The following is a 24,768-nucleotide window of genomic DNA, read 5'->3' on the forward strand; positions in this document are numbered from 1 at the left end:
GGTAGTGTTTCTCTTCCAGCACCTATGAGCTGATACAAGGTGCTCTGACAGTCTCAGGGTAACAGTGAGTACTGACAGTTGTGCTCTCCTTGCATCTCCCCTTGCAGATGTGGTCATCCACCAAAGATTCATATCTAGGAGCTTCTTCCAGCTCCTTGAGTGAAAAAAACAGGAGAAAAGTGGCAACGATTCATGTCTGACCTCCCTGCAAGTGTTTTGCCCTGATGCTCCATGTGTGACAAGAACGTTGGTTTATTCACTGCCTCAATAACAAGTGCTTTATGGATCAGCTTTTCCGTACATACCATACAGAAAGTCCTCCACACCAGTGAGGCTTGATGCTTTTCTTGTTCACAGCAAGCTAATTCACAGTTCCTTCACTGCAAACATGGTTTAAATCAGGAATGATGCCACTCAAATTGGAGGCAGGCAGCAATTCTGGGTTTACACCAGGACCACCAAGGCTCACGTTAGGTGTAGTGAATAGGGTACGTCAGTGCAAGTAAATTCAGACAGGAGCTTTGATTTTGATGGAAATAGTGCTGGAATTTCAGCTCTAGGACTAGTAGCAAGATAACGCTAGAACTTTGGTATGTTTTATCTAAATAAAAAGTGTAAATTACATGGCAGGATTCGCTTTGCTCTGCACACAGCCTGTGTGGTGTTAATTAAATCCTCAGCTGCTTTTTTAGTGGAAGGAAGACTGAGAAAACGTAGATGAAATCGGTTCTACATTTAATTAAAGTAACTCCCTTCCATTCAGATGCTTTCCCACTATGATGTTGGTGATGCAGTTGTAACGGTGAGCCAGTAGGAATCACAAAGAAATCCATTTTACAGAAACAAAATTGACTTAAAAACTTAGGAGTTTTATCGGTAGCATTACAAAACCAGGAGGCTAAAGTAAAAGCCCAGATCTCTGCACAGAGAGGCTTTTGGTTTGTTTATAATCCTGTCTTGGAATTTCTTTGCACTGGCTCAGAACCAGTGTTTCAGATGTTTTATTGTAATGTTTTATCATTTTAATCGTACCAGATCCCTGTAGAAACCTCAGGCCAGTCCTTTGGTCACACATTGCTGCTATCATAAGCCAACTGGGAAGAGAAGTGCAGCAGGTCTGGATGGATCCTGAGAGATGCTGTGGAGTGATGAGTACCAGGCGCTGTCAGAAGATTGATGTTTACTAACTTTTTGGTTGACTTTTGTTCTTACACTTTCTTTCTCTGTCTTCCTGTAGGTTATAACCCTGGAAGGATGGGTTGACATCATGTATTATGTGATGGATGCACATTCTTTTTACAATTTTATATATTTTATATTGCTTATAATAGTAAGTATGAACTATGAGATGCTCCCATTCCTTGTCCTTGTGGGGTAAAGTTGTTCCCTGGGCTTTTCAGAGAGAAGAGCCAGCTAGGATTCAGAGTAGGAGACCTTCCTCCCTCCATAAAGCGTAATCATGCAGGTTGTGATTAGTGCCGTGGGGACAGATTATTGGCTACAACAGTCCTTTTTAGTGTCACACGTGATGCATAGTCACAGCTTGTCAAGCCATATGGTCTTCCCTCCCTCTTACTATCCCAGTCTTGGTCTTGTCACCTTGATGCGTCCTAACTGCTATTCCTTGGCCAAACAACTGCTAATGAGAACAAAAAGCAGAGAGGCTGTAGCTTTTCTTCCTTTAGGCTCCTCAATATGCCAGAGGACACCTCATTTCAATGAAGGGCACTCAAACTGTTGAACTTCATCTGAGCCCTTTAAATAACAGTAATAATAGCAGTGCGCCTTTGTTATGGTGCTGCTGTTCCTAAAAACAAAGTATTACGCAGTGGAGGCGCTGGAGGTTGCCTTCAGAAGCTGCCGTTCCATGTTAACAAGGTTCTGTTTTTACAGTGAGTGCAGTCTTCTTCAGGGGTCTACATCTGTGGAAAAGTTAAGCATTTAAGTCAGGAGGAGAGCAGAGGAAAAAAGTACCATGTAGATGTCAGGCAGGATGTGGGATGGAGGCACTTCGAAGCGCTTTTGTGGTTGGTTATTCTTTATATATAACCCCATCCTCGTCAATGTGGTTTTGAAGGCCTTGGGAAGTCAAACCACCACAGCTCCCACCACCAGTGGGAAAGACATGGATCAGAGCAGTGTGAGAGTTTCCCAGTAATGGATAGCATTTTGAAGCCAGTGATTTCTGAGCCTCTAGCAATGGGCCATGCATAGTAGAGATTTACGCTTCACTCTTTTGAGCCCTTCTCTACATATGGATCCTTGCAGAAAAGCCAGAAGGTGACTAATCTCCAAGTCACTTGGAGCTGGGAATGGCACCCTTGCTGCTTCTCAAACAGTATCCGGGCTGATATTACAAACTGGAGAATAGCACTGCAAACCATCTCCCAACGGCTTCCCCTGAGGATTCACCAGACAATGGTCCAGATTAAATCCATACGTTTCCTACTGAGCACAGCGCAGAGGTTTGGCCATGTAGACAGTGGCACTTTCTTGACGTCAGTCCCTTTCACGCCTAAGGGCACTGATTCTCTGGTGGGAATATTTGACATTTTCCTTTGACTGATTTATGAACCCAAGTGATGAAAAAACAGTTTGTGGGCTCAACAGCTGAGAGAAGGATGTAGCCTTAGGTCACTTCACATTTCTTGTCCTTGGGACTTCATTTTTAAAACCTTGGTATCACCCAAGAACACTTCAACTCAACCAGACAATAAATCAGGCCCTTCTGTGAGCACTGAATTTGCTGGAGATGCATTTCTCTGTGTCAGAGAGATACAAGAGTACAAGGTCACAGATGCATGGACCCTGACTGTCCTCCTCGAAATGAGGGTGCACTATGCCAGGGTGTGAAGTGATAGCGGAAGAGAAAAGAGGCAGTTTCAGACTTGAGACCATCTTTCCTTGCAGGTTGGCCGAGTGTTTCCTAATGATCTGGTTTGTGGTGGTAACTGATTGCGTTGTGTTTCATACACCCTGCGTTAGTAGCAAATGTCATCACTGTTGAGGGAAGGAAAGTGGTGAAGGCTATTGTTAACAGCTTTCTTTGCCATTGCCAAAATAATTTAACATGGCTTAGGAGCAAATTTAGCAGCTCAGGCACATGTTGACATAACATTTGGTGAGCAGACCCTGAGATTTGGCATGTTTGGAAATCTCAGGATTTCTAAGAACCACACTTCAAGTCCAGACAGCATGTGGTGGTGAAGTGTGTGTCTTGCTTTGTAAAGTCCCTGCTAATTTGCTAATTCCTTTCCCTGTGTTTTCTCCAGGTTGGTTCCTTCTTCATGATTAACTTGTGCCTGGTTGTGATAGCAACACAGTTTTCTGAAACAAAGCAGCGGGAGAACCAGCTGATGCAGGAGCAGCGGGCCCGTTATCTCTCCAACGACAGCACAATTGCCAGCTTCTCGGAGCCAGGTAGCTGCTACGAGGAGCTGCTCAAGTACATCTGCCACATCTTCAGGAAGGTGAAACGGCGGACAATACGCCTGTACAATAACTGGCAGAGTAAACGCCGGAAAAAAGTTAACCCAAACAACACCACAAATGGGCAAAGCCACCGAGGCAAAAAGCGCATCACCTCCATACACCACCTCATCCACCATCACCACCACCACCACCACCACCACTATCACATCAGCAATGGGAGCCCTCGGGGGCCACGCTCCAACCCTGAGATCTGTGACCTGGAACTCAAGGTTATGAAACCTGGGGGCCAGTTGATGCTTCCTTCTCCATCACCCAACTTGCAGAGCCCTGCTCCTCCTCCAGATACAGAGTCTGTGCACAGCATTTACCATGCAGACTGTCACGTTGAAGGACCACAAGTGAACTGTAAGTCTTCCAATGCCCCTGCAAGCATTAAACTGACTGCTGGACTCTCCAACCATGGCAGCATGAACTATCCTACTATCCTGCCTTCTCCAACTACCAAAGCCAGTTCTGTTCCAGTTCCCAAAGGAAAGAAGAATGGCAATTCACCTGTGGCTGTGGTTAATAGCCCTGTAAATTTGGGTACAGATTCTTATGAGAAGCTGCAGCAACTGGTAGGAGAGCATGGTAAGGGCAAACAAGCTGGGGTTTTTTGCTTAGGAAAACTGGGCAAAGGGAAAATTGCTCAAGAGTTAAGGTGTTAATGATAGCCGTGTAGGGTGCTGAAGATGGAGGCTGTTTTGTGAATGTTACTTGACCTGAGTGCTGAAGCCAGAAGTAGGACAGATTGAGGGACTGAGAGCTCTGTTCCTTCTACCCTTGTATTTGCAGTCATTGGGTAAAGCAAGATACAGGATGGTCCAGGCAGTGAGTTCAGGCCACCACTGGAGGCTTCTTTCCCGTGGCTACAAAGCATGTGTTTCTGAGCTGCTCTCATGTGCTTAGTGGTATCCTGGAGGTTCTCCCTCTGTTCCCACCCAAGAACAGATCTGTGCAGCCCCTGGAATTACATCTCTGGTGAATGACGGACCTGCCAGCTGCAGCCCTGCAGCAGAGAAGCCCCAGCTACTGGGAGATGGTACCTTGAAAGGGAAGAGCAGGTGGAAACTGGTGGAGAAGCATAAGGTATAGGAAATACAAGAAGTTTCAAACAGGGAGGCACTGAAAGAACTCAAAACAGACACTTGTAGAAACCCCTAGTTCTAGTTTGATGGGCTCCTGACCCTCTGAACTTCTTTTTGGCAAGAAGAAGCAGAAGGTTTGGGGGAAGACCCATGGCCACTGCAAGGTCTTTCTCTGTGCTAGTCCTCAGAAGATGTGTGTGAGAGCAGGAGTGTAGCAGAGCTACAGGTCTTGGGCTTTCCCTCTTGTCTTTCCCCATGTGCAGAAGAAATGTAGAACTGAGCGTTACTGCAAATTTGGAGCTCCATTCAATCTGAATGAACGAGGAACATCTTTGGGACTCTCTTGTACCTCTGTCCCATCCCTATCTGTACAGACTGCAGCCATGCTGATGCTGCTACTTAGTGTAGTTTTATTTCCCTTCACATATAAATCACCCACTGCTGGAGTAGTGATTACATGCAACACTTAGATTTCTCTTTTGCAAAATGTTTGCAAAATGTCCTCATGGCTGCAGATAAAGGCTGAAAATTAGTCTTAAGCCCTCAAACAGTAAAAAGTCAGAAAGTTCTAGCTTCTATTTTTTAATCTCTTTAAGCCAAACTCATCATCTGTTTTTTTCAATGCCTGTGTTTTCCAAAACTGTTTATCTGCGTGTGCATGGACACAAATATTTATCCTAGTGATGTATGTGCTGAAAAAATACCAAGCCTAGCTTGGGGGGGTCACAGTAAAGGTTGCTTGCCAAATAGGTTGGGTGGCTTGTCTTTGTTAATTTTTTTTTTTTAAGTGACCATACAAAAGGGTAAAGCGGATTGTTTATAGAAATTGCCTTCGGCGGACATTTCTGTACTCTTGGGAGCTTAGCAGGAGGGCAGAAGGGGGCAAGGTTAGTTGCAATGTTCTTCTGTTGTTAAGCAAGGGCTTTATATGAATCACTTGTTCATCTTTAACTATGCAAGTTAATGAAGGTTATTATGAGAAAATGTATTTACCTTGACATAGAAGCCCAGGCTCTGCAGAAATCTGGAACTGGGAAAGCGAGATGAGCAGAAAGAGCTGTTGCTTGGAAGGCAGTGCTCAAGTCAGAGGTTTGGTTGTTCAAGGGGATCTGCTGCAGGGGTCCTCTTCAGGAGAAGAAAACATCAGATCTCTGTCCCAACTGTGACATCCCAGGGCCATTTCAATGACGTAGGAGACTTTGAGGTAACCTGTGGTGGTTGTTTGAAAGCCAGAGGTTAGATGGAGTTGCTATTAATAATGCAATTGTAGTATCCTCTTTTTACGGAGGCATTTCAGCCCAGAGGATGCCAAAATGCTTTAAACAGATCTCCTGAAATTGTTTTGTCTCTTTCAGAAGTGTGGTCATGTCTAGGGGAAGGGGTGGATGCCGCAGCTCTTAGCTGGTGAGCGGCAGCTTCTCTGGCACCCTGAGGAGCCCAGGGGCTGGGAAGGGAAGCAAGTCAGCTGGGTCCATCTGGAGACCCAGTCACACAGTGTGTCAATGCCCAGCTCTTCCCCTCCATGGCTTTGGCTCTTTCCAGGCCCTCCTTCCCAATTGTGCCGCAGCCCCTCCTGCCACACCAACAGGGCTGAGTCGGATTTGCTTCGCGCTGCAACGATCTTTGTGCAGCAGGGATGATGGATGTGTCTTCCAGGCTTCAGGAGGATCTCTTAAGTGCCGAATAAGCTAACTTCTGAGGGTGTAGCTCTGCCAGGCACAGCTCCCAACTCACGTTTCTCTATCCCAGCCTTAACTTAGCAAAGGAGCCATGTCAAGTCTCTATCCTGCGCTCGACAGGGAAGGTGAGGTGGGCTCACAAGCTCACCCAACCCTCCTGGCCTCAGCCTCTTCGGGCAGACAAAGAGATATTTCACTTAATTCTCTCTCCACTCTTGCAAGTCAACAAGGAGACTCTGTTCACTGTAAGACTTGTGCAAGGAGAGCACACAAGTGATAATTGAGAGCATTAAGGAGGCATTAGCAGCCAGGGCACTCACAGCCCCAGCTGGAAACAAGGTTGGTGTCTGCTGGGAAAGATGCAATTGTGGGAGAGAGTATTCTCTTCCCTTCTTTTGTTGTGGAATTGAACAGCATAAAGTACAGCCTGTTCCTCCGTGTTCTCGTGCCCTGCAATGCTGTGAGGTTATTTTAGCAGGCAGCCAAGGAGACTCTGGTATTTTGAAGACATCTGTGGCGCCAGTGTTTTTCATATAATTTTTAACACTTTGATAGCATTAAAAGATGTCTGGCAAGACCACTACCTCTGCTATCTGTGCTACTGTGGCTGTGCTGCAGTCTTTCCTCATTGGATCTGTCCTGATCAGAAACGCTGTGCTAACGTGCAGTGCTGCACTGGTGCTGCTTGCAAGTTGAGTGAGGGGGCAAATATTTCTGATCCTCCTGGTGTCTTTGATATAATGACCATGAGGAGGACAGTCCTTTCCTGCAAGGCTATATTGAAGGCCAGTGATATCTGAGTGACATTCAGGCAAGTAAAATACATTTTGACTCTTGTCACAACTCAGTTTTCAAGCTAATAGGGTGCTTTTGTTTGGTGCTGCCTTCTCTTTAAAGACATCCTCAGCCAGGAGTGGCTGAAATCAGCAGCATTACTGCTGGGTGAGATCCAAGCTCCTGGGCCCAGAGCCAGGAGCATCCACTGCCTTTTGCTTGGTCTCCCCAAAACAAATCCAAGTGTCCCTGTCCAACCTTCAGATAAGGGGCATGTTACAGGGGAAAACTGTTCCCTCACCTTATTTTCCTGAATCTCAAGGAAAGCTTTCATTGATGCTTGAATGTCATTTTGTAGGAAGGATCCCAGGCTTGCAGAATTACATTCATTTTGGGCTTTTTTTTGCCATTAATACCTGGTTCCTAAATATGAGGAAACTAGAAATTTGGTTCCTAAATATGAGGAAGTAAAATCTGCTTCCAGTTCCACCCAAATCATCCTTGTTACACTTGTCCATATCTTCATACCCTGGCTTTCTGAGGGCAGTCAGCATTTCTCCTTACACCACAAAACATGTGGCAACGTGTTTGATTTTAAAACACCCTGAACGCTCAGTCCTGTGCCTCAAGCAAAAAATTCACCTGAGCTTTATTAAAGGCTGAAGGAGGGATGAAGGAGACTGATGGGACTACGTGACTCTCCAAGCTGTGATCCGAGGTCTGTAGCCACCTTTGGTCCGTGTTCCCCCTCCCTCCTCATTATTAGCTAAATGGAAGTGCTAGCTAAATTGGGTGTAACAGCTTGATAATGCTCAGATCACCACTAATGATGTTAGCATGGTCAGATATAATCAAAAATAATTGAAAATGTGCCAGTCCGTCTTCCCCCAGCAGCAGAACACAAAATGGCTCCCACGCTCTGTGGAGAGAGGCCCCTCAGCCCTGTGTCCATGGAGGGGGCTAGAGGGTGAGTGTCGGGGCTTGGGGAGAGGGGAACAGAGGGGAAAACGACACAAAGCAAGAGCTGCTTGGTAAGATGGATGTCTAGAAGGTGGTATTAAGGTTTTACATTTATTTGAGGACGCGGCAGAAGCTGCTCTGCCCTGGACAGGCCCAGCGCTGCCCGAGCGGGGAGAGGGGCTGTCCGCCATGTTGAGGGGGTGAGGTGGCTCACGGTGCGCGTCTCCCCTTGCAGGTCTGCGGCGGACGCCCAGCCGGCTGTCGGGGCTGAGCGCGGCCTGCCCGCTGCCCAGCCCGCCCGGCGGCACGCTGACCTGCGAGCTGCAGGATTGTCCCTTCTGCGCCAGCCTCCTGGAAGACCCTGAGTTCGCCTTCAGCGAGTCCGACAGCTGCGACTCCGACAGCAATGGCGTCTACGAGTTCACCCAGGACCTGCGGCACGGCGACCACAGAGACCAGCTCCAGCAGCAGCGGGGCAGGAGGAGGAAGAAGAAGAAAAAACCCAAGGAGAGGAACAAGGTAACCCGCCTGTGGAAGGCTTTTGGCACTAAGCTGAAGAGGATTGTGGAGAGCAAGTACTTCAACCGGGGGATTATGATAGCCATTCTCATCAACACGCTGAGCATGGGCATCGAGTACCACGAGCAGGTGAGAGCCCTGAGGGTCTGTGGTTTCAGGTGTTTTCACGTGGTGGCTTGGGGTGACTGTCGAAGCCATGCCCGAGGAGGAGCAAGTGTTTTTCATGCAAGTTGGAAACCCCACGTTGGGCCGAGGGCCTGATCCTGCAGGTGTGTAATGAGCTGGAGCATCCTGTGTGCAAAAAGTCTGGAAGGTGTCTGGCAGCGCTGCAAGGTGTGGAGAGTTTAAATGTGTGTGTTAAGACACAGCGGCTCAGAGCCTGACTGCTTAAGTTGTTTGCTGTGAATTATTCATATAAGCGTGAATTATTCTGGTGGAAATACCCCTTTGGTCTGATGGTGGTGGTGCGCAGTGGATCTTGTAGTGCAAATAACCCACGCAGAAGTTTCTTCTTTGATCCTGCACCTTTAAATAAAGACTTAAACTGTCAGGCAATGCTAAAAGCAACAAAGGAAAAGAAGTTAATTTTTCCCTGAAGGCTCCAAAACCTTTACTTTGATCTCAGAGGGTGCAAGTAGGTCTTTCTTTTAAGTGTTTGGAAGGTGGAAAGAGAAATCATGCTGTTCCCAGTACTAGTCTGAACACGGTGATGGCAGAAAGCAGTGCTGGCAGCGAAGGACAGCTTGTCCTTGTTGTTGGCTGATGGTAGCTGAGGGGCTGTGCAATGGGAGAGGGAGGTGAGTCATCTGAGTATCTCCAGTTGGTCACTCTGGGAAAAGCTATGCTTTTCTGGGCTTTTCTTTCTCAGAAAAATTGGTTCCTTTCAACTGTTTTCTCGAGACATTCTCTGGAATTTCTCATGATGCCTCTATCAGAAAAAGCACCCCACTGAGGCCAGGAGATCCTCATACTGATCTTCTGTGGGGTGGATACTCCAACATTCATCCTGCGCGATCCCAAAATCTCCACTGCAGGATCAGGAGCAGGTCAAGGTTATTTATAAAGGTATTCCTCCTCTCTGCCTTGGTCTGTCCACTCAGGAGTGAGGAGGAAAGGCAGAGTACATCCAAAGGCAGGACAAGAGTCTCTGCATTTTCTTCTGTCATTTCCCAGGATTAAGTCCTGCTTGGGACCGTGGCAAACAATCCTCCAGAGTGTTGCTACTTTTATTTTCTCTCCACTTGTGTGCTTTAAACCCCCATATTGTATGCTGAGACATTTTCTTTCAGAAAAGTACTGTGCTAAAACACATGAACCTCAGCTGTGCAACAATAAATTAGTTCACACTCACAGCAGAGAGCGTCCAAACCCAACAAAGAAATAGCTGTCGCTGTCAGCTTTCTGTCTGGTTAGTTGTTCCACAACAAGTTTTAAAATTAGGAAATACACCTTGTCAGTAGCCTTTGAATAGACCATTCATTCCTTGCGGCAGCTGCATTTCTGCATGGATGCTCTTTTGTCAGGCGGATACAGCTTTGTCAGTCCTTGGATATTGCCATGACGGATGCTGGGGGAAAACCTTAGGCAGGCTGCAGTGAGAAAGCCCAGGGATTGCATGGAGTCTGTCCACAATCACTCGTATAAAGGTAAATTGTGATAATTACATCCTTGCTGCTAACAAAGGAAATCTGTAGCCGGCAAGTTTATATTGGATTTTACCTTGTAAAAGATTTGCTTTAAACCATCTCAAAGCCAATGGCAATAAAGATTCTGAAGCTTTTGGCTAAGGAGCATCAGACTCCCGCCAGCTTTGCTTACAGGCACTGCCCAGCGTGGGCCCAATAAAAAGGGAGGAATTTTGAAGTGAAACCTGTAAAAGTTCCTCCACGTGCCTCACTGCAAAGTGTCTCTGATATGCAGTGGGGATAAGGAGTCGTGGAGCTGTCAGAGCCCAGCCTCGAAACACCTCACCCAAGCACTCTCCTATCAACTGAGTGACCTCCAGGGCATCGCCAGAGGCTGAGACACTATCCCAAAGCAACAGAAAATGGCTCTAGGCTCCCAGACTGTTTGGCATGAAAACATGGAGCTTCTGTGAGCAAAGCGGGGTGATTTCAGAACCCATGGCCCTCCTCATGTGAGAATTGGCTGCAAGACTCGGGGTGGGAGCTGGCTTTGCGTGGAGATAAGGAGGAGATGCCTGAGCAAAGCTGTCGCAAACCCACAGCGTGGTGTTGGGATGGAGGGGATGTGAGAATGGCTCATTTTGGGTATGCCATGACCCTTGCCAGGAAAAACAGTTTAATCACAGCTTTCTGGTTACTGAGTGACGGGTGCTGCCCAGTCACTCTGCACCTCTGCTCAGAGCAGATATTACAAGGTGAGAAGGTGTGAGCCTTCCCCAGGCTTTTAACCAGGCATGGGTGTTGCCGTCATCTCCTCGTCCACCTTCCCAAGGGCAAATCTGGAAGCCATTCCCCAAGTCATAAGGATTTAGGAGCTGCTCTGTGGCTCTCCTCTGCTTTCCTTGCTCCCACCGAACTGTTCAGTGTTACCCAGAGAGCAGGGTTCAGTGACTCCCGTTGGGGAGGCCTCCTGTGCTCTGTGCCTGCTGACAGCAGCATGGGCAGGGGACTCATGGGCCCTGAAGCCCTGCAAAACATCACCTACCATGGAGACATTTGCTCTGGGTGGAACAGTTTAAACAGGTTCCCTGGTCTTGACTCTTGCCCCTAGTTTTCAGCTGTTGATTGGTTTTATCAAACTGGGCTGCAATCAGTGCAGCAGCCACAGGGAAGCCCTCCCCAAACCTCACTGTCTGTAAGGAAATGCCCAATTTCTTTTATAAAAAATTATTAATGTCTGCTTGCTTTTCTTTTCCGCCTTCTCAGACTTTATAGTCATCAGTGGCTTTGCAAATAGATGGGCACACCATATACATTTTTGTTTCAGAGTGCTATTCAAAGCCAAGGCATCAATCCTCTGTGTGTGTGGGAGGGGTGGAGGGTACTGAACAACATATGGCGTGGAAGATAGAGCAGTGCTAGTCCTTGGTGTGTTATCTTGCCTTTCATCCCGGGACATAGCAGCACTCTGCAGAGAAGTCTCACGGAGCCCTCTTGAGGCAATCGAGCATTATTGTCCGTATGTTCTGGATGAGGAAATTGAGGTTGCAAGGTGCCAGGCTGGAGGCAAAAGCCGGTGGGCTTTACTGCTGACCCTTATCGTAGCCACAGGACAAGGGGGTATGTGTGCCATAGCAGCACTTAGGTAGCAGCCTTTGACAAGACAGGAAGGTGGTCTGTGTCTGTACTGCCGCAGTCCCGGATGCTGCCTCCGGATGAATGAGAGACCTGTCCATATCCAAATCCCTCAAGGCTCAATATGTGTTTTTATGGGAATTTGAAGCTCCCAGCAATCTGTTCACACGGTTACTCTGGCTGCTCTTGGCTAACATAGCTGGCACCATGCCATTTAATGCACGTAGCCCACGTAATACCCTTTTAGGCAAGGATCCTGTCCTGTGGCTAAGAGCACGACCACTGTAGCAGCTAGCTGACTCATGGGAAAGATGAGGAGCTGCTAGAATTGCTTTGCACAGAGCTGTCCTTTAGCAGTCCTGCTCCTCTCAGAGGCAGATTGAAGATTTCATGGCAGCACAGCCGGTTTGCGGCAGGAGATCCGGGTAGCAGGAGGCAGCTGATGATGGGAAGCGAGTTTCTTTGGGACTTCAGTCATTAGTGGCGATCAGATCCTCACGCACAGCACATCCGCAGGGTTAACAGCCAGCTCTGTCTCCCAACTGCCACGTTGTACATGGCTGGTAATTAGGAGGTTACAGGATGCTGTTAGTTAGCAGCAGCACAACTTGTATTTCAAAGGTTAATTGGCTGGTTTGGAGTTCCTTTTTTTTTTTTTTTTCTCCCTCCCTCCTCTCATGCTTTATTTATTTATTTGTCTATCTCCAGCACGAATAAGCACTCCCACAGATGAGAAAAGCCAAGTACAAAGAAGGCAATCCTTGCATTAATCTTCCAGGCAATTTCAATACATTGGATGATTTTGTTATGCATTCATTGCAGCTGACAATTCTCCAGAGTATCTGAGAACGTGCCATGGCACTGCAGCAACCAAGCAGGAGCAATGAGCTCCAAAACCATGACCTCTTCCATGCCTTTGGGACAGCAGGGAGAGGTGTCTGGCACAGGCAGGTCCTGTTCCTGGAGCTGTTTCCAAGTGCCTCTTTGCCACTGAAAGCTGATACCTTTTTGTCCCAGAGTCAGGTCCTGTGTGTGTTTCACTGGCTGGTCTGAAGAAATGATTGCTACTTCTTTGATCTGCCTTGATTCCCAGCTCCCCAGTTGTTCAGTAGAAGGACAGAGTCCTGTTCATTTGTCCAGGAGAGATGCTGGTGTTATCCCTGCAGAAGGGTGAGCTCTGAATTCATCCATGAGGAACTCTGATTTAAGCTGTGAGGAGAGACCCCCCACTTTGCTCCCCAGAGGAATTTGCAGAAGTAGGTGTTGATACTTGTAATGATTCCACATAAAAGGCTCAATTTACATCAAATGACACTAGAAATGCTATTTTATATTCACTTCTCAGAGGTGAATTACAAATTAGTATTTGTTCCAAGCTATTGCTGTTCAAAGAGCCTTTAATTGCTTTTCTGATCCCTCATCCATGGCATGTTCCGTTCAGAGCAGCTGTCTTCAGAGGAGGTTGAAGCTGACCTTGGTGGGCACCCAGTGGTCCATTGCTTATTAGTGCAAGAGAAGTATTGGTTTTGAGTAGCACATTTTATTATTCTGGAATAAAAGTAATTCTGTGTGATTTAAGGTAGCAACTAGCTTCTCTAGTGACATTCTATTTTAGCATTTGTCAATTTTGGCTTGAAAAATTGGTTTGGCCTGGAAAGCTCAGCACTTACTCAGAAAGCAGAGGAGAATCTTTCAGCAGTGTTTGAAGCAAATTGCTTAAATTCCTTTTGAGTTGTGAGTCAATAAAATAATATCCTGATCTGAGATTCTGACTTTCAACTGGCAAAACTTGTTCACTCTTCAAACTTTCTGCGTGATCCAGTTTTAAGAACTTACACAGTGGCTGGACTTGAAGCAAACAGAATCCCCCAGCCCATCCCAGGATGTGAAAATTCAGCCCAGTATCTTTGTGCTTATTGCATAAATGATGTGACACTCATTCTGCCCTTAATAGTCCTTTGCTTTATGAGTTTGGGCTTTGTCAGCCGCATATGAAGCTGTCCCTTCCCTGTTCCCCCTCCAAGGTCCCAGCAGTAAGTGGACAGCTTTCCCCAAGAGTTGCTTTGGTAGGGAAGCTGCGTGGGTCGAGAACACATACTGGGTCTCCTGAGCAGAGCAGCAGAAATTTGGCTCATTCAACAAATAACTGGTGATAACCTGAATTCTGTCTCCACCTCTTGGGAGGGAAGAGAAGGGCTTTGGTGACCTTGGGGAAGAGAGGGGTGTTTCCCATCCTCTTTTGTGCCCCAAGATCATACCACCTTTTTAGTGCTCTCCAGACCACCTTTCTCCAGGCCCCCTTTTCTGCAGACAGCCACTCTGCCAGGACAGTAACAAACCTGGTAACAGTTTTGGGATCCCCTCTGCACAGTTCAGGCTGGAAGGCTTCTGATCAGAGCCAGCAGCAGCTCATACGTGGAGCATTTACACCTGGCAAAGCATCATTCCCGTGTTAGAGGGAATCAAGGATTGGAGGCAAGACAGCATGAACGGATGGCAAATGTTTGCAGTTAAAAGCCAGGTGTCCCGGCTCAGGGCTCCATCACTGTCTGCCGGACCTTAGCAGTTGTCATGGCAAAGGGGGTAAATCACATCCTTCCACAGGGAGCCTACTGTGTGTGGTGTTCATGGAGCCTTCTCTCTCTTACTCTCCTCTGTAATTTAACTGACTTCTCCACTGCTCTGTTTTCCTTCTGTTGGATTGTATGTTCTTGGTATATTTTTTTTTACTATATAAGGGAAAGCATACTAGAGATCCTTCCATTCCTCTGCCTCCTACCAGACAGGAACAGCACCTCTCCAATGCAGAAACTGGGTGTAATAACTCATTCGAGTGCTGACATACTGAGCAGTCAGGGGAACAACAGAGCTAGTCATGGTGAGGGGAGTTTGCAGTCTGATCTGGTTCCTATAGATGTGCTCATTAGCCTAGGGAATAATATTAGGATACTCCCTGTGGAACTGTAGGCACGTTTTACCACCACCAATGGTTCAGTTCCTTCCCCTCACTTACGCCATTAGCTGTTCTCTGTGGTGAGGGATTGGCCATATAAATCACATCTGCTCTCTGCCAAGATGACAGACTCCTTAAGCAGGTGATAGTAACATGCTTCCCAGCATAAGCTGTGGCATGGAGACTGGAGATCTGCACAGCACCAGTAACAGACCCACGCTGTGTAGCCACAGTGTGCGGGGACCCACCAGATGTGTTTCTTTCATCTGGGTCATGCAGCAAGTCAGCTGAGAGAGTCGCTGAGACAACCCTGCAGGGCTTCTGAGACTGAATCCATGAAAGCCCCATGCTTCATAAACATACATGATGGCAACGGGTGGTTATATATAGAATGTAGACAGATTGTTTGCATTTCAACTGGCAGGTAAAATAAACCAAGTGTAATATAGCCCCAAGAATGAAAGCAGAGTGCACTTGCCAGCTGCATTTCATCACAAAAATGTGCGTAAATCACAGCCATGGGCAGCCTGCTTCACATGGTATGCTGACAATGGCTCTAATGTGCTCCAAGGCAGGGAGGCTTGACACAGCTGGACAGCAGGGTGTTTGCTTTCTGCAAAGGGAAACTGTGATGAGAGGGGGCCTGTAATGAAGAAGGTGGCTTTCACAAACAAAGAGTGTGGTGTTGCACTGAGTCTGCGCCTTCCTGCTGGCTGTCAGCTGAATGCTTTTCATCTGCGAGGGGGGTTGGTGAGAGGGAGGTTGGCTTTGGTCAGGTAAACACACCTAGGGGTGAGCACACTCCATGCTCCAGAGCAGGCATACCTGGTAGTCCCTTGCCTGAGTCATGACAAGACACAAGTTGAGGAGGAGCTCGAGCATCTGGTTCATGGCAGCTGTGATCAGCAGCTCCAGAGACATCATGGTGCCTGCAGGCAACGTGCAGAGCCCCAGGTCCCTCCGAGCAGCCCACGTGGCTTTGGTACTGCGCACAGCAGCAGCTTCCCATCCTTCCAGCTGCCTCCATGAAAGTCGGCTGGGCTGTAGGGACAAGAGCAGGGTTAGCAGAGAACAGCAGAGGAGGAAATGTAAAAGACAGCCAAACCAACCGATGGAGGCAGGAAAAAGTGCTTAGGCACCATTGGCAAGGCATGGAGAGGAAGGTGCCCTGGAGTGACAGGAAGCAAGGAGTGGTTTGGACTTTCTCAGGAGCTCTGGGGAGGATGCAACTGCTGGTCTACCAGGAACACCATCTCCCGTGTTAGCCAAGGCCGTCTCTTTGTTTCCTTACACTTCCCCAGTCTGTCTGTATCCATCTTTTGTCTTGGATTTTTTGTTCCACAAGACGAGGATTGCATTTTGTTCTGTGTACGTCACCCCACCATGTGGGGCTCCTGGGCAGGGCCTGCTAGATGTTATTATGAGTAATAATAACAGTGGGAATAGGAACAGAGCACTGCACCTCTCCCAGCACCAGTTTTTATGCCTGGAGGTGGCAGGTAAACTCTGTGAAAAGGAGTTTACAGCCCAAATTCTAACCAAATACAACAGGAGTGTTACACAAGGGGATATGCAGATAAGAGGATGGGGAGGGTGGTACACGATGGTTCTGTGCCATGGACTAATGGTGCCTATAGATTGGTGGTTCCCAACTGCTAGGAGGCAAAGGAAATAGTCATGATTAATTTAATGCTTTTGTGCCTTTCCAGCCACTCCCTGTGGATGATTGCTTTCTCTGTGTCTTAAAAATAGATTTAACTGAGAAAATGTTAGGAAGGTGTAGAAAAGACAGTCATGCCACACCTGAGAGCAAAGTGGGGTTAGTGTTTGGCAGTACATACGAAATGATGGCAACTTGGTCCAAAAGCTCTGTGTGGAGATTCAGTGGTGTTGCTAAGGTGCCCTGTACACCACCCTTCTCTGGGTACCTCGGAGTGGAGAGGCAGAGCCGGCTGTCCCCATCAGCAGGCAAAGGATTAAAGATGCTCAGGGTAGCAATCTAGCACCTTACGCCAGAGGAGAACTACCACTGCAAGGAAATAACCAGGTATGTTTACTGCTGCTGTCAACCTGAATCATGAATTTTCCTCAGGTTTTAACCAGGGTTCTCCGGCTGGGACAGTGAGATTTTCCAGAATTATGAATGAAGCTTTAAATGTCTCCTTGAAACCACCTTCTGAATGTTTTGTTACAAGATCGGGATGCTTTTTTAGAAATGGTTTTGAGAGGTGGGGGAGAAAGCTGCATCTGAAAGGAGTGAGACTCTTACTCGAAAATGAGGGAGATTTGGCATGCCTGCATGCATTCTTTTAAAGCTCTATTTTTGTTTGCTCTGTCTGGTTTACAGCCTTAAAGACAGCCTGACTCCCAATTTGGGAAAAACACTCTGTGCACAGGCCTTGTAGCATCAGTGATAAAGCCTGCTAGAGCAGGGAGTCTGCCACCGAGGAGGATGAGGCAGGAAGAACACTTGGCTTCTTTCCCCCAGTGAAGGCATTTCTCAGGAGTTTTCCTCTCCTGCCTGATACCTGTACAAATTAATACCCCCTCTCTCCCCATCCTGCCCTTGTCCCCTGCACAGACAAATCCAAAACTTTTTACTATAGTGGCCCTGAAGAAAGCAGCAGAAAGAGAAGTGTTTTATTTATTTTATATACTTCAAAGGGAATTGACTTTGCTGCACATAGATCCTGTAGAGTTCTCTGACTCTCAGCATGACTATACATGGACTTGTCTACGCTTTAAAGTTGGTTTGGATTGAGGTGGTTTGTGAAGCCAGAGTGTGCTGGCCGCTCCTAGGAGCTCTACCTGGAGCTTGGTGATGGGACCAGGGGAACAAAGCCCTGGCTCTGTGTTCCCCAGGTGCGCCTTGCTCTCAAAGCTATCCAGAGTCTAGGCAGAAACTTTACAGCTCCAACCTGCCCCAAATCCAATCAATCAGAGGAAGTAAATCAAACCACAGGGAGCTGCTCAATATGAGAGAAAATCGGAGTTTTCCTTTTGTTCATGAAGGGTTCAGAGGGGAAGCATCAACCCTGTCAGCATTGTTCATCCGCAGTCACTGCTGCCTGGGAGTGCAAAGAGTTTAAAGTCATTTGTGTAAATTAGTTTCAGCCAGGGAGTCTGAAAGCTGTGTGGGTTGCGGGGCAATTATCTCCTTGCAAATGGCCTGTGTTACAGGGGCCATGTTGCAGAAGATCTCTCACTTGTGCTAAGGTCTCTTGAAGTTGCCAAAATAAGAGATCAGCATCTTGAATGTCTTTAAAGCAGAACTACTAATATGGTAGGTTGGAGTGCTGGCAGGTATCAGCTGATATGTGTGCCAAAGTACAAGGGAGTGAACTGCAGAGTGTGGAAGTGCAGGGGGATTAAATGCCAGAAATCCCAGTTTATGCTGAGGACTACTAGGAGCCGCGAATGCCTCTGAAAGCCCCTAGACCCAGAGGTGAGTGGGGGGGGGACAGCTCCCCGCCTCCTCTGAGGACAACATAACCCACCAAAACACTTCTCAAAGATATCCAAAAAAACATTCCCATTCCTCTTCTTGTTCCCTGCTCTTCTTTCCCTAGCTGTGTCCCCTCTTTAGGGTGCCACTGGGATCTCCTAATGTTCAGGCTAGAATTATGTTATTTACATCCCTTCCTTCCCACTGCCGGAGTACCAGCATATACAGGTACCCCCCAAAGTAGCAGGAATTGCTCCCTTGCTGCAGTGTAGGGAGTTTGATGGCTGAGAATGTACCTCTGCTCCTTTCTTATGCACAGATTCTCCCTGTTCCTGAGACTTAAGTTTAACCTGTGAGTGAGTGATGGACAGGCAGGCTGAGACCAACAGACAGATACTGACCCTGCAGCTAACAGTGGAGCGGATATTTCCCACCTGAGCTTGCAGAAGTCCTTTTGTATTTCAGAAATGATTTAATGCTATGAGTTTCCTCCCACTCCTTTTTTTTTTTTCCCTTGCTAGTCAATGTGTAATAGCAGAGGATTTCATTCATATTTGATTTTTTAACTATAGCATGAAATCTGAATGCTGTATTTATGGCTGCAGCTGTCACTCCTCTGAAAACATGCAGTGAAATGAAGGTTAACAAGTTTGGGTTCTCGGGAAAGCATGTAAAACAGCACTGCAGAAGACTTTGTGTCACCACGCCCGAGTGAAGAGCAGATATTTTCTGAGGTTCTCCAGTCCAGGGTTATTTATCATCATCTGAAGCAAATACTTTTCTAATTGTATATCCTTGTTTGAAATTCTCGAAACCCCAAATCAAATTCTTTTCCCTTGTACAATATACACAGAAAGTACAGGATACAGAGCCTGAAGGAATGGTTTAATAGTTTAAGAATCAGGTTGGCACTAGCCAGACTCGATGCAGCCATGTGTTCAGATCCCAGGGGTGACCACTCACCAGGAGGTAGACAGTGCTCCGTACCATTTATCGTGTATTCACTTAAAAGCAGTTGTCCCAATTACCATGGCTGAAGGAGGAGATACTCTCCCTCTCTTTAAAGAGCAAGGGAACGCCGCGCTGTTCGGTCCCCCCCGCCACGTTTGCACTGTTTCTCTGTGCTTCCTTACTCCTGTGTGCACGTGGTCTAAAGTTTGAAGCCCTGGCTGATTGACTTTAGTGATTTGCTTAAATAAGACAAAATAGCTTTTGGCCTTTGTTTGAACAGAACTTGGTCTGAAAAGTATCAAATATACTCAGGAATAGTGTACTTGGTATAGAAGGTCTTGTTAGAGCCTTAGGGCTGGTGGCTGTGTCTCTCTAGGGTCGCTGTATTCAGATTAGGGCTCTGTGTGGCTCAAGGTAGTTGTGTCAACACGAGATGTGACGTTTCAGCCGCGCCTATGGGCCTTTCTGTGTCCGACTCAGTGCCTGAAAAGCAGAGGGAGGCAGACTGAGACCTAGCATGGGTGTTGGGGGAGTTGGGCACCGGTGCAGACCAGAGCTCTAACCCGGCAGGACCATACGGATGGGATGGGACGTGAAAGCTCTGTCTTAACAATGCAAATGGTGAAGCCATCAAGATTGATGGAGCTGGGGTGTGGGAGAGTTCAGACATATTTCTAGTAATCACATCCTTCCTGTTGTGCGTTGTTTTTGTTTCTAAGACTCTAAAATAGACTGTGTAGGAAGTTGCAAGATTTGGACTCCTCTGCCCAGTTTTGCAGATTAAGGAGATAGAGCTGCTCTGAGAGGCGGCCAAACACAGCTCCAGTGCTCTTCTGAGAAACCTCTTAATGCACAAGGATCGCTTCTGCCTTGCAAATGCTCACGTCCCTCCCTCTCCCTATCACGTTCACACCGTAAGGAAATCGGGCAGGCTGTCCTCTCCTGTATTAATGCCCCATTGCCTGCAGTTAATTAAACTCTGCGTGATACTCAATGCAGCGTGTCAGTTTGGTTAACGCCTGTCAGCCAAAGCAGTAACTTACCCCCATTATCTGTGGCTCTGAGTAAGCAGCCGCATTCTGGGTCTCTAATTCACTCCTCACACTCCTCTCATGCAGCGTTTGCTGCTCACCCAAGTTTTTGCCGTGCCAAATTTGGCACCCAGAAGGTGCCGTTCCATTTTTTTAGCATCTCCATAGAAACCACTTCGGAGTTGTAGAGTGCAGGGTTTGTGCAAATTTAAAAAGCAACTAATGTAATGGTTCAGTTCGATCAGGTTTCGGACTGCCAGTCGCTTGGAAGGAGTGTGTTTCAACGATAAAGTTGGGAAGAAAAGCAGCAGAAGTTCTCAAAGGCAGAGATGCAACAATTTTCTGCTATTTGAGCCCCTGGGGTAGAGCTTTTATGATAGCATGAAGTTTATCTGAAGGTTGTTTGGAGGGAGATACAGACACTTTTTACTCTTCCACAGAAATCTAGGTAAATTTCTTGCCAGGAGGATACTTGTTTATGTACAAAGTTGCTTTTTTTATGTGCCAGCTCACTTCTTCACCTTGTTAACACAACTGCCTCTCAGTTTGACCTCTCTTAAAAAAGTTTAAATGCAAATAGATTAAGGTACTTTTGATGTCTGGGCTAATGAAGTCCTGTGCCTCCTCTGTTTAATTTTCTAGCAGCCAGTGCAAACCAACCCTAGGTCCAGTCCTGTCTGCTCCTCAGCTGTGCTGATAGACATGTTAATTCTGGGTTGGGTAGCAGAGAGGCAGGTGTGAACAGAGGATGCTTCTCTGTAGTAATTCGTGCTTCTCTGTCTCTAACACAACCATCTAAGGCAACTTTTAGACAAGGAAGGCCTCAGAAATAAAAAAAACATCATTAGACAGCAAAGGGGGAAACTCCTTGCTGTGCTCAGATGTCCGAAGGTCACAGTGGTTTAGCAGCATCGGTCCAGGTCCATGGTCACCAAGGCAATAGCTCATTGCCATGGAAACACTTGCCACCTTCTCAAGCAAGAGCAAGTCCTGATGTTTAGGAAATAATTGCTTGAGATCCACAGTGTATCCCACCCCTCGACACATTTGGGGACTAAGAAACAAAATAATTTGACAGCTTTCACCGTGATCTGTCCATTTTGGAAACCCATGAGGAGAATTTCCATCAGGGCAGAGACATTTGCGAGCTGAGTTGCTTTCTCAAGGGCTCACTGTTTGCACATGGTTGTTTTAGCTTTGCTAGTTTATTAAAGCCACTACGCTGGAGATTGCATCTTGAATTTTCTTTCACTCCCACTCTCTACAAATAAAACCTTGTGTTGCCTGTTTCATATGAGAACTGACATAGCTGTTTGGAGGATATGGATCAGTTTGGCTTGTTCTTAGGGTTGCCTCTTCAGCAGGGGGTGGTTGGCTCTGCTCCCAGGGCAGGGAGCTGGATCAAAGCCCTGGTGCAACTGGCGTAGCTGTGAGGTCTGGTTAGAGCAGAGGGTTGGAGCAACCTGTCCTGCACGACTGTGCCTCGCAGCTCTTCCCACAGGAGAGGCATCACTTCTGCTAGTCAGAGCCATGGCAGGGAAGCGAAAAGCTGCCAGGAGGAAAACTTGAATGTGTCAGGAAGGAAGGTTGCAAATGAAATCCTTTGGTTGGTTGGTTGTTTTTTTCTTTTTGTCTGAGCTGTCACTGTCTGAGAGATTTTCCCTGGGTGAATGGATGGTGTGCGCAGCAGGTTGGCAGAGCCACGCGACTCAGTAGGGCTGTGACATGGTCAGGTGCTGCCCCAGTGCTGTCCTGGGGGAGCAGGCGGTGCAGCGAGCCAGAGCTCATCTCCTCTGCCTGGAGGGTTTCTCCTGCCGTGGTTCCTGCACACGGCGTGGGATCAGGATGAGGACGTCGTGGCAAGGCAACACGGAGGGATAGCATGGCCTGTGCAGAGCATGAGGGCTGGGCACAGCCTGGTGTCATGTGGGAGAGGAGGGATGGAAAGGGCTACCTGGCCCTTCACCCAAACCAGGCATCTTCTGTAGCAAAGTTGCTGCAAGATGGTAAATCAGGAGGAGTGTGCTGTCTCTTTTACCTTTGCTTTTCTCCACCTCGCAGCTCCCCTTGAAATGACAGCAGCACGTAATTGCATCGCTTTGGCGTTCACAGCATCAGTGCTGATGATTTGAGAGGTGTTATTATTGTTGCCATTAGCAGTGTAATTAGTAGTTAGCGTAACAGTCCCTTTGCCCAACTCACCAAGGCTGAACTAACAACCTCCAAAACCAAACACATCCACTCCACCAGCCTGGGAAGAGAGTCTCTACTCTCAGGTGTTCAGCAGTCCTGCATCTTCTGAAGCTTGTCACTGCATCCTTGTAGTAGTAGTGAATTACAATAATTTTAATTAGTACTACTGTTGTTAGGGCTAATTGAATTTCATTATTTTAGCAGTAATTTTATTTCATTATATAAAATTGGAAAGACTATACTTTTTTTTCTGAATCATTTTGTTCCCATAACAATAGAAACAGTGCAAATCCAGGGCATGCTTGGGGGTGAGGCATAATTCATGCAAAAGAAATGAGAAAAATGCAATGGAAAGTCACCTCCTCATTTTTAAGCCCTGTTTTCCAGATTTCTGTGTTCTTCCCCCAGTATTAGAGATAAATATTTCAAGAGAAACACATTGCAAATCCAGCACAGTCATTTTCTGTTAATTTTGTTCCTTGGTTATCTCTGAACATTTGTGATGGTTTAATATGATTTCATTTCATTGGGGTTTTTTGTCAGGAAGGTGAAAATGTGGAAGCACTGGGCTATCTCCAAACTCAGTGGTGGTTCCACTGAAATTGAGAAATTCTGCCAGATGAAAATCCACTAGCTGGCTATAGGATACAAACAGCTGATGTGAGGAGGAACAAGAGTTGCTGGGCTTTGCTGCTGGTTTGTGCTCACATTCAGTAATTCCAAGCTTTCACTTTGTGCAATGTCCAAGTGATGTGACTATGCTGGAGGGCCGCTCTGTCTTGTAGTTCCTTTTTGACCTCTTCTGTCCTTTCTTGCCTTAGCAAAACAAGTTGCTGTTGTCTCAGGGAGCAGGAGGGATGACGGTGGTTGTAGTTGTTATTTTTAAATTTCTGAGTCTGAATGCCTATATTGTACACACTGAAAAGCTAAAATGGGGCATTGCGCTCCCAGGAGCGACTCATTCCCCTGTCTCCAGCAGAAATGGTGGTGTTGTATTGCTCCCCATTGTCCCCCTGCTCTGATGCGGGCTGTTATTGAAGACACTCCTGAAGGATCAGGACCCAGAAGCCTTCCTTGCTAGTCATAATAGCACGTGCTGCTGGGAAATACAGATGCTGGTTTTGTACCTTTTCATCTTTGCTTTTTCTTTTTGATCACTGTGGATGGTTTTAATTGCCACTTTAGTCTGATGCTCATGGCTAAGAAGAACGTATCAATAATTCACTTGCAAGAACAGCATGGCAGCTCTAGAGTTCCCATCTGCCTGCTTTGGCTGCAGGCTAGAGCACCCTGGGCTGTTCACAGCATTGTGTTCTCAGGGACAAAAATAAGCTTGTAACAATTGCTTGGGTTGCTTTAGGTTTGCTAGAGGGGAGGAAAGGTGGATTTCCCCTGAATTTGTTCTTCAGGCTCCTAGCCTATCTTTGATGCAGAGCAGCAAGGAGTTGCTGCCTGTATTACAGATGTGGATTTTCCGGATAATCATTTCCATGCTGATGCTTTTGAATCTTAAGCTCTTCATGAGTGTTTCCAGAAGCTTCAGAGAAACTGTATCAAAACTGAGTCTGTACCAAGTGCAGTCCTGTCTTGGAGGACAAAAGGGCTGGAGGTTCCCCCAGCTGTATTGTCCCCACAGGATGTCCATGAGCTTCATCAGCTTATGAAACAAGAGACAAGATATAGCTACCTATCCTAGCAGTGGCTTGGATCCTAAGAACCTCGGGGATCTTCTCAGTCCAGTGTCACAAAAATCAGAGTAGATAGAGTTTAACTTACCTAGTCCATCCTCTTGCTCTAAGGCAGGATCAACTCTTCCTATATCAGGGTTGTAAGCTGTTTCATATCTTTTAAGACAACCCCAGAAGGTGAACGTCCTTGGTTAATGGACATCTCTGCACATCCCAGAGGGAAGCCCATAAAGAACTGTCTATGCCCAAATGTCTGATACATGTTTAAGACCATGTGAGAGACTAGATATTAATCTAGGAGTTAGGAAAAGAGCTTGGGAGTCCTGACATTTGGCATCTCCTTGTAGACACTGAACCTTCGCTTGGTGACCCAAGAATGAAGGTTCAAGTGGGCAACACCCTGGTGTTCTGTAAGATACATCAAATTTTCTCCTGATGACCACCCAACATTTTAGTTTTCTTCTTTTACCCCAAGATCCTTGAACCTCAGAAAAGTTCTCCTAATCTTCTTTCATCTTTCATTCTTCCACTTAGCACTCAGAGGTCAATTACAGCAAATTGCTCAAATTTTTCTGAAGAATTATCCTCTCCTTGAACTTATTTCCCCATCAGGCCACTTCAGCTTCCTCTCCTTGGGCTTGAAAGATGACTAAGTCAAGGTCTTTATCAGATATAGACTAAACATATTCCCCATCTTGTTCTTCCCATGAGCAGCCGTCTATCATGTTTTCTTGATGTGCCTCATCAACTAATACC

General features: G+C 46.8%; 1 protein-coding gene across 1 annotated transcript in view; it reads left to right on the forward strand.

Moving 5' to 3' along the window:
* CACNA1H (calcium voltage-gated channel subunit alpha1 H) overlaps positions 1–24,768 on the forward strand; it is a 128,208-nt gene that overhangs the window by 34,511 nt on the left and 68,929 nt on the right. Inside the window, exons 6-8 of the mRNA XM_074840953.1 lie at positions 1,238–1,330; positions 3,273–4,062; positions 8,208–8,620. Of these exons, the coding sequence (XP_074697054.1) occupies positions 1,238–1,330; positions 3,273–4,062; positions 8,208–8,620 (1,296 nt within the window). The remainder of the gene's footprint in view (positions 1–1,237; positions 1,331–3,272; positions 4,063–8,207; positions 8,621–24,768) is intronic.

This window comes from Strix aluco, chromosome 15, assembly GCF_031877795.1.
Source record: "Strix aluco isolate bStrAlu1 chromosome 15, bStrAlu1.hap1, whole genome shotgun sequence".
Classification (NCBI taxonomy): Eukaryota; Metazoa; Chordata; class Aves; order Strigiformes; family Strigidae; genus Strix; species Strix aluco.